Source organism: Natator depressus, chromosome 5 (assembly GCF_965152275.1).
Source record: "Natator depressus isolate rNatDep1 chromosome 5, rNatDep2.hap1, whole genome shotgun sequence".
In the NCBI taxonomy this organism is placed as follows: Eukaryota; Metazoa; Chordata; order Testudines; family Cheloniidae; genus Natator; species Natator depressus.
In genome coordinates this window covers 86825600-86839217 of record NC_134238.1, presented here as the reverse complement: position 1 = coordinate 86839217, position 13618 = coordinate 86825600, and the positions used below count along the sequence as shown (strand labels likewise).

Genomic DNA, 13618 nt, shown 5'->3' with positions numbered 1-13618 from the left:
CCATGTTTATTCATTTTGGACTACCATAATTACTCCAAACAGGATTCTCATTCAAGTGAATTATCTTGAACTCATCAAGTACAGTAATAAGGCTCAGAAACCAATTTCAGGTTAGGAGATTAGGAAGTAAACAGCAAGAGTAATTTTTTTTCCTACAACAAGAATGTATTGGTGAGGCCAATAAACCCTTAAAGAGTCAAGGAACAGTTATAAAGTGATTGAACTGTGGGAGTCAAGAGCAACTAGCTTGACACAATACAGTTAAAAACATCAAAAATTACCACTGCTAACACTTGGATTTTAAACTTAAAATTAAACCAACCTTTATTTGGAGCACCTATGAAAATTACAGCACTTTTACTCTTTTGCTGTTAAATCATGCCAAACTACAACTGACACTTATGCAGCACAGAACATTTCAAAATTATGTTAAGAAATACTCCAAAAGCAGTCTAACACCTCAAACAATTCTAGTTGGTATTTTCCCAAAATGTATAACATATACAAAACAGATTAAGCTGCTTGAACGTGTTTAGTTAGACCAAATTCAATGTACTGAATAATTTGTATAAAGTTTCTTCCAGTACTATAAATGTGTCGAACCTATTACAATTGATTGGGGAAACAGGTTCTCCTCCCCAACCCCAAAACATGGTCCTGATTTCTGCAACTGGCTACTAACAGATCCCTGTGCCCACATGGAGTGCCTATAAAGTCAGCAGTGCTCTATGTGGGCATGCACAGGGGGTCTGCCCATGTCCAGCCACTTGAAGGATTAGGGCCCAACACTGTTAGTCTTAGAGGTTTTACAGCTACTGCCTTTGAATTGCCAAGTAGTTGTATGTAGTTAGAATATCCCAGGTGGCCACAGAAGAGTATTTTGCTTTATTTAATGTTTTTTTTAAAAAAAGCTTGAGGCCAAATAAATTAACAAGGAAATAAACACAAGAAATTAAGAACTGCATTGGTAAATCTAAAAATCACCATCACTTAAAAGTTAGAATCTCTGACCATTGTTTAGTTAAGTGCACCAACACAATTGTAGACATGTACCAGGTTAATAAAATTCATGCCATTATAGGAATCAGTTATTAGAAAAACTGAATTCAAGAGTTGCATTCTCTACTATAATCATGTTATATTTGTGAAACATCTGTCCTCATCTAATCAGTTTAAAAAAAATTAAGAGGGAAGAGTCTATAGCCTGGGTAATGTTATGAACTACAGAAGCAGTAGGTCAATAAATTTGGAAGATATTAACAAAAAATCCAGTTGTTATCCACTAAACCAGCAGCCCAACATTAAAATATTTATATATAAAAAATGTGGTGAATTGAGCATGCCCAATTCAACAAATTTTTTATCATCTGTTAGCATATTACACATCTCTGGTTATATGCTGCTCAAAAGAAAGGCAAAATAAGACCATGAGACAAGCCTGTTGTATTGTAAATCAGATAAAACCAATACAAAACATGAGGTGATGAGGATGTACTGTTAACCTTACTTTTCAGTTTGTGCTTGAGATCACTAAGCAGTGCTCTGTAACTTCATTTATTTGGGAAAGATATATGAAACCACACAATTTAAACACACTTGCAACTATCTCTGGAAGCCTATTTTCTAGTTGAACAGCAAATATTCTTCTGCAGTGTTTAACTGATAGCTGTACTACACTTAGTGAACACAAACTTGACATCTTATCCTGAAGTAAAGCAATAAGGTGGCTTTATGCACTTAAAACAAAAGAATATGGAGGCTTCTATTTGCTAATAGTCATATAAAAGCAGAACTTTAAAACTTAGTGTTAGCTAATAAGGTCTAAATAGTTTACTACAAATCAATACCACCCTGTAAATACCCACTTTATTAACAAAACAAGTGCCAAATCTCATTACAGGGTCCAAAATATCTGAGAAATATTACCAATTGTTACCTTTATGTCTAGACTTTGCAAGACTAATCATTCATTTTCAAATAAGCCTGACAATGTGCAAAAGTTCCCAACATCATGTGCTAGGAATAACAAGTGCTACTCAGACCAAGAGATTCTACTGAAATCTTAAGTCTAAAACAGATAGCGAAGTCAGTCTCATACTTTGGGCAGTTGGCAGTCACAGTGAAGATCCTGAACTCTTATAGTTTCTATGTAACTACTTTCTTCGCAGCCACAAGTTAGAACCTTTGCCCTCTTCTTAGTGATACTAGATAAAATATATTGCCATTAAAGACTTGGTTGCATCACCGCTTACAGTATTATCAAACGTACTAAATGTAATTTTGTTTAAATAGTCAGATAAATAATCCTCCTCTTGTTAACTGTACAATTCTCCTATTCATACAAGCATTATGTTCAGAAAGTGCTTCCTGTGAGAACTGCTTCAAATGAATGAATTAACCTTGCAAAAAATCTAACTTTCCACAATATGCAATTTGTCGACCCTGCATTGTGCAGTCCCATATTTACAAAATACTTAAAAACTTTACATCTGTCTTTTACCATACAAAAAAGTGCAATTCTCTCACCCCATCTTGTGAGGCAACAACATTCTTCATAAATTCTACAGAATAGCAGCCTATGACAAGCAAATAAGGTGCTTAGCTTATGCCCAGGATCTAACTGTTTAAGTACCACCAGGCAGTACATTTTATATACTGGCAGATTCAGTTCCTATGCTACTGTCGCAGTGGTGCTCCAGCCAGGTTTGCAAGCTCAATAAGAGCCAGTGCACCATGCAGGCGTTCACGCTGCTCCTGAAGACGGCGGCGGGCAGCTGAGGGAGCACTATTTTTTTCCTCATCATCCTCTTCATCAGACTGAAGATATTCCATGGGATCTTGCTGTTCCTGGTCAGCTTTCTGAGCTGTTTTGCTTTTCAGAGTAGGAGTGCGCTGTTCTCTTGTCTCCCAATACCTGTGAAGTCAAAGTTTTACATAGTTTATAAGCATCATCCAACTTGACCAACAAGTTTCATTGAAAGCTGACAAGAATCTTCCAAACCAGAATCTTAAAACACGATTGGATCATTCATTTAATTCCAATTGCTAATTTCTCAGCCCCTATTTTGTGGTATTTAAACAAACAGAAAGCTTTCCACCTCAGGAAGATGATGCAGTATTCAGCTCCCTTTTCAAACCCCCCCCCCCCCCCCCCAATCCTTTCTATATGTTGTTCCCACACCTCCATCATAGATTCTAAGGCCTGGAAGGACCACTGTGATAATTTAGTCTGATCTCCTTAATAAACACAGACCAGAGAACTTCCCTGAAATAGTTCCTGTTTGAACTAGAGTATATCTTTTAGAAAACACTCAATCTTGATTTAAAAGTTGCTAGTGATGGAGGATCCACCACAACCCTATGTACACTGTTCCAAAGACAGGAAGATAGGGAGTATTGTTATTCACATTTTACAGATAGAAATTTTAATGTCTCAGAAACTAAGATTAAAAGACTAGCTTAGAAGTCTGTGGCATTCAGGAACTGAATTCAAATCTCAAGTCCCAGTCCACTACAAGACCACTCTCTCTCTCTCTCTCTCTCTCTCCCCCCCCAAAGAGTCAGTCAGCTCTTAATACACCTACCACCACCTTCCCTCATACATGCGTATTCAACACCATGAATACTGCAGCACCAAAGGAAAACACTGCTTATTACAGCAGCTGTTAATACAAAGAGCCACTCAAAGGGAAAACAGATGAGAAGGAAAAAATCAAAAATCCTTCCCAATGAGAAAAAAAAAAAAAAACCAGAAGCAACTACCACTAGAGAAGTTAATTCTAACCTCTGGAATTTAAACAAATAGCACACTAGGGAACAGCTGAATCATTCAACCTGAAGAGAAAATGAAGAACAGAGGAAGTGTGTTGTATCATCTTCGGAGTACAATGCTTTTATACAGCATGCAGTAGCACATTCATCAAAATGAGACATCTGTGTAACCACGGAGGGAATATTAAGAACTTCCTGAGAAACTATGTCACAAGAAGTGCCTAAAAGAAGTCTGACTTGGGGTGGTTGTGCCAGTGAAAAATACCAAGTCCATATTTGATACTGATGACAATTTTAATTCTCTTAGAGGCTCTATGGATACGCCCTTTGCTAGATTAAGTCTCTCGTGGCATAGGTGTGAAGGAACTGATACATTCGAGAACTGCCAAGGTGAATAAGACCCAGAGAAATAATGAGTCTTTAAAAATTGTTTCACATAAAGGTTGTATAAAAAGTATTATAATTCAACAGGAATTTAAAAATAGTCTGAGATGATAAAAAACACCATGAGTGTAAAAGTTTTTGGCTTCTACTGACATTTCAAACCTCACTGCTCTCAGCATCTTAATAAATAATTCTAGATGGTCACAGTTTAAGAGAACTTACTTTGCTAGCCACTCAGCAACAGCTTTATTGTCAGCGGTTTGTTTTTTACTCAGTCTGCCTGTGGGTTCTTCTCTCTTCAGTCTTGCATAGGGATGCTTGGGGCAATGACGGTTTGCATGTGTGAATCTGCTTAAACATCCTTAATAAAAAAGCAAGGACAATAATCAAGAAAAGCAGTTGTCCAACATGTAAGCCCAAAATTTAAGAAACTAAGTCATTATTAAATTAACTTTCTTCCTGCTCTAAAATCTGGATTCAATTCACCATAGAATGCCCCATAATCAAAAAATTAAGTAATTTTTTAAACAACCTGCTTATACTTTTAAGAACTTTGCTTTTAAACTGACAAATGTTTATGTGGTTGCACACAGACTTATTTCCCCCCCCTTTTAAAAGATTATCTAAAATGGAGATTCCAGGGCACATGTAGATGGTAGTACTAATACTACTGCCAAACTTGCCCATGCTCTAAATACCGCCAGTTATTTTCTGATGGCTTACCATTTTCTGAGCAGACAAAAGGCTTTTCTCCTGTGTGAAGACGTTGGTGTGTTTTGAGCTGCCCACTCTGAACAAAGGCTTTCCCACAATCTGGATAGTCACACAAATAAGGCCTTTCACCTAAAAAAAGTTGAGTAGAATTTTAAGAGTTATAAATTCAGAAAGTCTGGACACCATCTGGTGATGGTCCATGGCTCAGTGTTTCTGCTGAGGATCCCCTAAATCAATGATGAAAAAACAATTCCTTTGTGGAAAGATAATGGTAGCCCAGAAACTGTAAAAATCCACTTCCACAAGGACATCAAATTGAAATTTAGTCAACTGAGTTAGTGTTTAAGTGGTCTTAGGTGCTACACTTGCCCTAATTCTCTTGACAGTTGTGATTTTACAATGATATTTTGCAATTTACACAGCCTTTCCCATGTTACTATGTAAAAAGACCCACACAAATGAGAAACAATGACAATATAAAGGAATAATAAACTGAGCTAACACAAAGTAAACAGCGACTACAGAAAAAAATATTCTCTAGTAACTTTCAGTTGCAACAATCTTAGGTGTTACTTATAACAGAAGTAATTTTCAAACAAAACAGAGATTTGAGTGTCCCTAACACAGCAGAAGTGATTATGTTGTGGTAAAATGTAGAAATCCTCGTGCATAAGCACAAATGTTTATATTATGGGGTGACTGATTTAATCTTTGTCTAGCAGGAGGAGGGCTTGGGGGGTCTTGCAGAGGCTACAGCCACTCCAAAATTTGGCTTAGCCCCTCCCCCCAGAACTGGGCACCTGGCCAGCAGCTGACAATCTCCAGCCACCCAGCTGCTGTCTTGACAGTCTCCCCTTCTTTGGGAAGCTGACTCATGGCTGGCAGGATGCTGTGGGAGCTTGCCCAATGTTAGAGGTGGCTGTGCCTGAGTGGATCTCCACTGAGCTGGGGGGACAGGGAGCCTGTCTGTGCTGGTGCCTCTGGCTCAGGAGTGGGAGTTGCAGCTGCTGCACTGAACAATCGTTCAGGCTCTTGAGTGCTCAGCTTAAAGAGACAGTGCACTGACACACTCACAGGCACACACAGTCTCTCATATACTCCCTCCAACACACACACACTATTATTATTTCTTGGTACTTTCTGTCAAAATGCACAATGCACATATATTCTCTGTAATTTCATTCTTTCAAAGTTCATTAAAGATTACAGTACTGTTAAATTAGTTTTTTGACTGGACTGTGCATTTCATAATTTTATTTCTTATGCTTAAATTTAATCCTTTGAGTAGTGAGTTCTAAAATACCTAACCTGCCCTGGCTGGAATCATTACTTTTACCGTATTGTGCTTTGTCATTAATTATTTAAAATGAATGGTACAATCAAATAGTGTCCTTCTAGAAAGCAAATTTAGCTTGTACTCACTTTAGCAGTACGAGTTTAAAAAAAAAATGAGCTGAACTCATAACTTTAAACATTGTGCAGATGGTCACGTTTTTCAATTTTTATTTTTAATTATATTTGTAACGTAACTTAAAATGTGTACGAAAATAAATGCAGTTCCAAGTCTGATACTAATAGTAATGGAGTCTAATGTTAGTGAGTCACATACATGATTGTGATCAGTAAACATAAATGCCAAAATAATTAGAATAAATTCCTGTCCTTAATAAAAGGAAGAAAACAATCACGTTAAAAATTAAATATGTTTTTAGTGGAGAAAAAAATAATTAAAATAGAGTAAATAATGGCAGTAACACAGAGTAGGTCTTTTAGAGAAAATAAGCAGATTTTATTTATCTCTACTATAGATGCGTACAAAGCATCTAACTTGTGTTTCTGATATCTGTCTTAAGGCTCCAAAATTTATACCTCAAGGTTTGGAATTATCTTGCTGTATTATCTCCTGATTTTTCTAAACTTAAAATATGGCTTTAATAGGGGCTTTTAAATATGTTTTTCTTTCTTTATATAGGAATTAGATACACTGCTCCTATCACTTCATTTCTAAGTTATCTGCAAAAAAAACAACCCTGGAGTTTTCGGGTACTTAAGTAGCCCCTGGAATCACAGTAAAAGTCCGCCCCCCATCTGAAATGGCACCCCTGCTTCCTCCCTACATGGTTCACATCCCCAGTGTGGCTCCCTGCCACATGCCTGCTGCAGCTGCACATGCTCTGGCTTAGGCCGACAACATTTTGGTTTGCAATCTGGCTTGGGCTCAGGAGCCACATAGACCCAGCATCCATTCTCTTTCCCACCCACTGCCTCTTCCCGTTGCTAAAGACTGAGCACAGAGCAGAAGGTGTCCAGGTAACGCCTTCTATAGCACCTGTGTGTTCAGTTCTCTTTCTTGCACTGAGGCCCCCTGCTCCAGATTGACTGCAGCATGAGTTGTATCATGGCTCTGAGTCTCCAAATATCTTACTTTGCCATGTGCAAATGGCAGAATTTTAAAATGTAATACAGTACTTTCTCCAATTTAAAGTAATTAGCTATTAATATTATTTAACCAGTGATTTTTTTCCCCCAGAAGTTTGCATTTGTTAGTTATTAGTTTATTGGCTTAATTATTTTTCCTATTGGTTTTCTGTAAATAAATGTTGCACAAGAAGCTGCTACAGATGAAGTTTAAAACCAAATCAATCTGTTTATATTTTTATTCCCCTTCTGAGGATAACAGATAAAACACACATTTAAGTGCATATTGTTAGAAAAAATAAGCAAGCATGTGTGCCCACAGCATGTATAGTGCCCCCGCCCTCTCAATTTTCATTCTAGCCAACCTCAGCCCTGCACTGGAAAGAGGCTGGAGCCGCCCCTCTTGTCTAGTACATGAAGGATGGCACTTGGCTGAAGTTATGTTCAAAATCTGTAGCACTGTTCACAATTCCACCACTAGGTGATACTAAACAAATACTGTTTGGCCAAAAGAATACTGGCCAAAAGAAACAGGATTGCTAACATTTCAGAAATAAAGCTCTGATTACAATGGAAGTTAAGAGTCTAAACACCTTTGGGGATCTGGGCCTAAGTCTGTAGCCTGTGGCCAAATCCTGAGGTCCATAAATGGAGCCAGATCACCCTTGATCCATGCACAGAAATCCACAGATCCTACCCTTTCCAAGAGAAAATGGGGTTGTTGCCTCCACAACACTGTTAGCATTTCCTGGACTTGCACAGAAGCAAGAGCTTGATATGGATTTGGATGGAGAATCATAGTGACTTGTGAATGGGGTTGGCAATACGCTACTCATTATGGTGATGAGCCTTGCCCTGCTACAAATTTCACTGTGAAGGTTTAGGGGAAGCAATACTACAGCGTGAAGCTGTATTTCCTGCCTCTCCAAAGCCTCTGGCAGCTACTAAGCAGTCATATGCGACCCAACCAATGGTAGAATGTCTCCAAGAAGGCTTCTGTCCTTTACAGAGCCCTAATAGCTAGGGCTAGGAGGGGCAGTTCCAGGAAGGCTGCAGAAAGAACTTCAGATTTTCTTCTCTTCCCAGCTATTTGCTGCCTGCTGTCCACAGAAATGTGTTAAGACCTTCAGTTATACAGGCAAACTACCACTAAAGTCAATGGGAGTTTGCCTAAGAAAGGACATCAGGATTTAGAGGCAGAATATTAGGTCAGCTGAAGACAAATCTGCAAATAATAAATACAGCTAATAATTTCTGCCTTCCTATTCTACAGGGAAATTTCAAAAGTAAATGAAATGGGCAAATAGTCTTTTCGTGAGATCTAACTGGCCAAATCTAGTACCGTAGTAAGTCTATATAAGTCAATGGAGTATCATCACCAAGGATGTATCTGGCCCAATGAGTTTTCCATTAAGACAATCTGAATCGGTTAGCACTTCAGGGATGGAAGTTTAACGTTACCGAGGAAAATGAAATACAAAGACATCTTGTGTGTGACCAAAAAAGAATAGAAAAATTGGCGTTTAATACTGGCAGACAGGCAGACTTGCCTTATTTGATCCAGAAAAATAAACCACAGGAGGCAAGTTATTTTGAAGGTATTATCAAGTATTGTGACATTTTATTGCAGAATATAATGTCATGTACATAAGAAAAATCTGTTCAATTATGCTTAGTATAAGGGAACAATGAATCTCGCTTTTCAAAAGCAAGATGGGTCCAGTTTGTCAATGCATAATGTTTTAGCAAAGAATTAACCATTTTTCTGTAACACTCTTACATTATTTTTCCCCAAAAAGATGCAGTTAGGTGGTCAAAGGTCTGTGTTAAAATAGTCAGCAGTTTTTTCCCCCTAACAGCCAAGAGCTGAGCAAAACGGAGCATCTAGATAAAGTTAAAAAAAAAAATCTGATCTCCCCTAATCTAAATGCATGTTAGCTACATAATTATTAAATAAGTACTCCTAGGAAGAAATTTTATCCTTAAATTTAACCCAGAAACATATTACATCAAATAATAAACACAAAAAGAAGGGGTGGTAATGAAGAAAATGAGAGAGGGCAAGGTGTATTTAAATCTAGTCAATTTTTTTTTTTAAAGCTCAAAATATAATACCTGGCCTAAAGCTCCCCTGACAATTTTTTATGGATTTATTAACATTTTCCTTCTCTGCACTCACCCTTCCATTGTTGTGTGAAGGACCCACACAAGAGGGAAACAGAGAAAAGAAAGTGAAAAGTACCATCATATATAGAGTAAAACCAAGAAAAAAAATCCTCCTTTTTTTTCAGTTACTAAGTGTAACATGTAACTAAAGCAGAGGGAAACAATCTCTAAATGTTTCCTTTTATCGCAGCAATGCTGGTTGCTCTGCCACAATTACTCCAGTATAAACACAAGCAGTTACACAAAGATTAAATTTAAACAATGTCTTGACCACACTAACAGACCTCAGGGAAAAAAGTAGTCCATTCAATAACTAGACCAGAATACTAATTGTAAGAATGGAAGAACTTCCAAGCTAAAATCTTAACTACTTGATAAATATTTCTTCTATGCACAACATTACATTCCTTTCACTTACCAGTGTGAGTTCTTTTGTGTGCCTGTAAAGATTTCTCTCGTGGAAACACCCTGTTGCAGATGTTACAACGGATTCGGCTGGATGAATGCTCTCCCTCACTTATTAGATCTCGCACTGTGTCTGCTCTTGGTCGGCCACGTCTAATACCATCCTATCAAAAAACCCACACTATTAAGAAACTGTGCAGTTTGTTTAAAAAATATCAATATAGTACTTGCAGACAAATGATTCAGTCCAAGGGAAGCTTTTCTAAACAGGAACTTTCTGTTTCTCGAAAGTATGTACCAACACATCAGGAAAATACAGTTGTTTAATAGCTTTTATTTTCCTCCATCGTAATTATTCATCAAACATTAAAAGAACCACATCAAGAGATTTAAATCCATAGCAACTATTCTTCCCTGAAAACAAGTTAATCACAAAGCTCCAGCTTAAATGTCATTTTTAAAGAACACAAGTAATTAGATACTAGAAACATGATGTCATTGCATAAACACAACAACAGCATTCAAGTTATATATATATATATATACACACACACACACACACAGACGTGTAAGAGTGAAAGAGCTGGACCCAGGGATTACCTCGATTTAACATTAAGTCTTGAACCAGTTTATTGTTTAAAAATAAGCATATCATGAAAGCACAACAAATACGAAGTCAGGGTATATCTGGCACTCTAAATTATTTTATGGTAGGAGTCACCAGATGGCCCTATTACATAGTTAAAAAAAAAATGTTCTCAGCATATGAGCTCTGTTCAATCTTCAAATAAACGTTACATTGTTCTCAATTTGGTGATGTAATTTCTTTTTGGGGTAGCCACTGCAAGCTGCAGCACAATTTGCTCTCTGCCTTAATCTCTTTAAGGAAAGAGAATTCTTGGTTTCCAGGGAGCAACTCTGTCCCAGGCATCTGATGAAGTGAGCTGTAGCTCACGAAAGCTTATGCTCAAATAAACTGGTTAGTCTCTAAGGTGCCACTAGTACTCCTTTTCTTTTTGCGAATACAGACTAACACGGCTGCTACTCTGAAACCTGTGTGCTGCTTGAGTACTCTTGTTCAAGGATTGAGGAATACAGTGTAAATAAAAACATCACTGATTTCACCTCCCATGATAAAACCTACTTGCACAGCACTATCATCTTGGCAGAGGGAAGACTATTATACGATATTCTAGAATATTTTGGAAAGAGCCAAACTTTTTTTGTAACTTTTAAAATATATTAGACTAAGTCACCTAGCTCACGGAGTGTCAGGATTGAGAGTCTCCTCCCGCTAAACTTCTCCCTTTCCCTACTACTGACACCATGAAATTATAATTGAAAGTATAAAGGCCATTCCAACTTTGGATCAGTTAGACTGCACATAACAGAACAAGAGGCAACATTTGCCAGGACTGAACAGCTCTACTTGTGAAAAGGAAAGAGAACTACCACATCATGCATAGTCCTCTGTCAGCTAACAGATTGATTTGAGCACATTTTTAAACTTCAGGTCCAGAAAAGACGTGGCAATAGCATTTGTATGAATGTAAGTAATACACAAGAAGTCTTGGAATGCATTGTTCTGAGACTTATACAACTCAGCTAAGTTGCTATTACATTTTTATCACTAAAGGCAGCAAAGAGTCGCTGTAATCAAAGACCGTGAATGGCTAGCCAACTACAAAAGCAGTTTCTCCTCCCTTGGTGTTCACACCTCAACTGCTAGAAGAGAGCCTTATCCTCCCTGATTGAACTAACCTTGTTATCCCTAGCCTGATTCTTGCTTGCATATTTATACCTGCCTCTGGAAATTTCCACTACATGCATCTGACAAAGGTGGTATTCACCCATAAAAGCTTATGCTCCAATGTGTCTGTTAGTCTATAAGGTGCCACAGGACTCTGCTGCTTTTACAGATCCAGACTAACACAGCTACCCCTCTGATTCTTATCACTAATATTTTTAGTAATGCCCTTTTTGGAGGGTTCCTATTTTAACACTGGGATATAAATGAAGTAAAAGATTGTTTTAGAGGGGCCTGAATCTTGAAAGAACTCAGCCAGCCAGCCAATGTGCAGAAGGATCATGTATTTAAATATCTACATTTCCTCAACTGCAACCAGGAGTTTAGAGGAAGTTTGAACGACCAAATTACCTCCTCACACTCTACACCTTGGCCGGGGTTGCGGTAAAACAGAGATCATTACCTTCCATACAGATTCAGTTGTTACTAAGGCTGAGGGTGAGTAAGAGCACAGCTGGACTCTCAGAGCCAGGCCGGCTTTACTGGGTTGTCAGTTTGGAGAAGCATTTTTACTTGGAAGCTGAGCATGTGGCCTGGAATCGGCGAGACACAGCTGGCGTCTCACGGAGCATTTGTACAGAAGCACTGTGCGGGGTGGGGCTGCACTGCAGAGGGCCACGAGTTGCGAACAGGTGAAATTCTACCACTGCACGACCCCCATGCCCGAGAGTTTACTGAGAGGGGTGTCAAGTCACTGGGCCACGCTCCCCGCAGCTCTGCTCCCAGCCCCGACCTCCGCGTCCCAGACCCCGAATGCCCAGACTGCAGGCAGCCCCGCCCCCAGCAGAACCCTAGGCTTATAGGCTGACATACCGCACCGCGCCTGCGCACAAAAGTGGAGCCGGAGCGCTGTCGAACCCTCCCCAGCCAGCATATGACACAGGCAAACGGCGAGCGAGCGTCTGGCGGGTATAGTTTTGGCGCGCGAATGTGTCGTCACCGGCGCACGAGCTGCACCCGGAAGTGACTTCACTTTAAATCGGGGGTGGTGGTCACAGATTCACCCTTTAAACCGGACAGACGCCCGGCGCCCGCCCTCACCAATGCCCGCAAGCGCCCCGCGGCGGCAGCGCCTCCCCCATCCTATGGGCCCGGCGAGGGTTTAACCCCATCGTGCCCAGCTCCCTGGCATGCTCCCTTCGAACTCACCTTCAGGTGGCTGCCGCCGCCGCCGCTATCTGGGCTGCCCGCCTCCTCATCCTCCCCGCTGGAGGCTCTGACCACCCCCCCTCGAGGCTGCTGGACGGAGGAGGGAGCGGCGGCGCTACTGGGGCTGAGGGTCACGTTGTGCGCGTTTTCCCCCCAGCGCCAGGGATACACCATGAAGTCACTGAAGCCGGGGCTGGTGGGGACGGGCGGTGGGGGCGCCGGCTCCTCACTCCCCCGGGGCGGTTTAATCGGGGTGGTTTTAATAACGGAGACCAGGACCCGCTTCGGGGAGTCCTGGCAGAAGATCACCGGGGGGCCCGGGGGCGGCCTCTCCGCCATCGCGAGCCCCTCACAGACAGCGGGGCGGGGAATCTCTGTGGCGGCTCAGGCCCGCTCTCCCGGGCGCCGAGATCTCACCCTACGGCCGCCTGTCACCGCCCGATCCGCCTCAGCCACTCATCGCCGGCCGGTCCTCTCCGGGTCTCCCCTTCCGCTCCGGCCGCGGACCTGCTGAGCCGCAATGTCAGCGGCGGCCGCCGGCCATGGCAGCAGCCCGCGGAGAAGGGGCCACACCTGCGCTTCTCTCGTTTGCAGCGGCGTCGGCTCCCCAACCTGGCCTCGGTCACAACAGAGCCCGAGCCGCCGCCGCCGCAACCCCTCCGAGCCTGCAGGCAGCCCGGCCCCTGCCGAGCCCAAGATTTTCCCGCGTTACATTTCGCGCCTGGGCGGAACCAATCACCGAATCCAGTTGATATATAATAGAGTGACAGCCAAGTTCAGGCAATCACCTGTGAGAAAATGGCC

General features: G+C 40.9%; 1 protein-coding gene across 1 annotated transcript; it reads right to left on the bottom strand.

Annotated features, from left to right (window-relative positions):
* Positions 1-364: 364 nt before the first annotated feature.
* ZNF367 (zinc finger protein 367) lies at positions 365-13215 on the bottom strand. Its single transcript, XM_074954058.1, has 5 exons — positions 12815-13215; positions 9872-10022; positions 4879-4998; positions 4378-4516; positions 365-2914 (listed from the first exon to the last, which is right to left on the bottom strand). Exons 1-5 carry the CDS (start codon positions 13151-13153, stop codon positions 2677-2679), a joined length of 987 nt encoding a protein of 328 aa, XP_074810159.1. The 5' UTR covers positions 13154-13215; the 3' UTR covers positions 365-2676.
* Between the last annotated feature and the right edge of the window lie 403 nt (positions 13216-13618).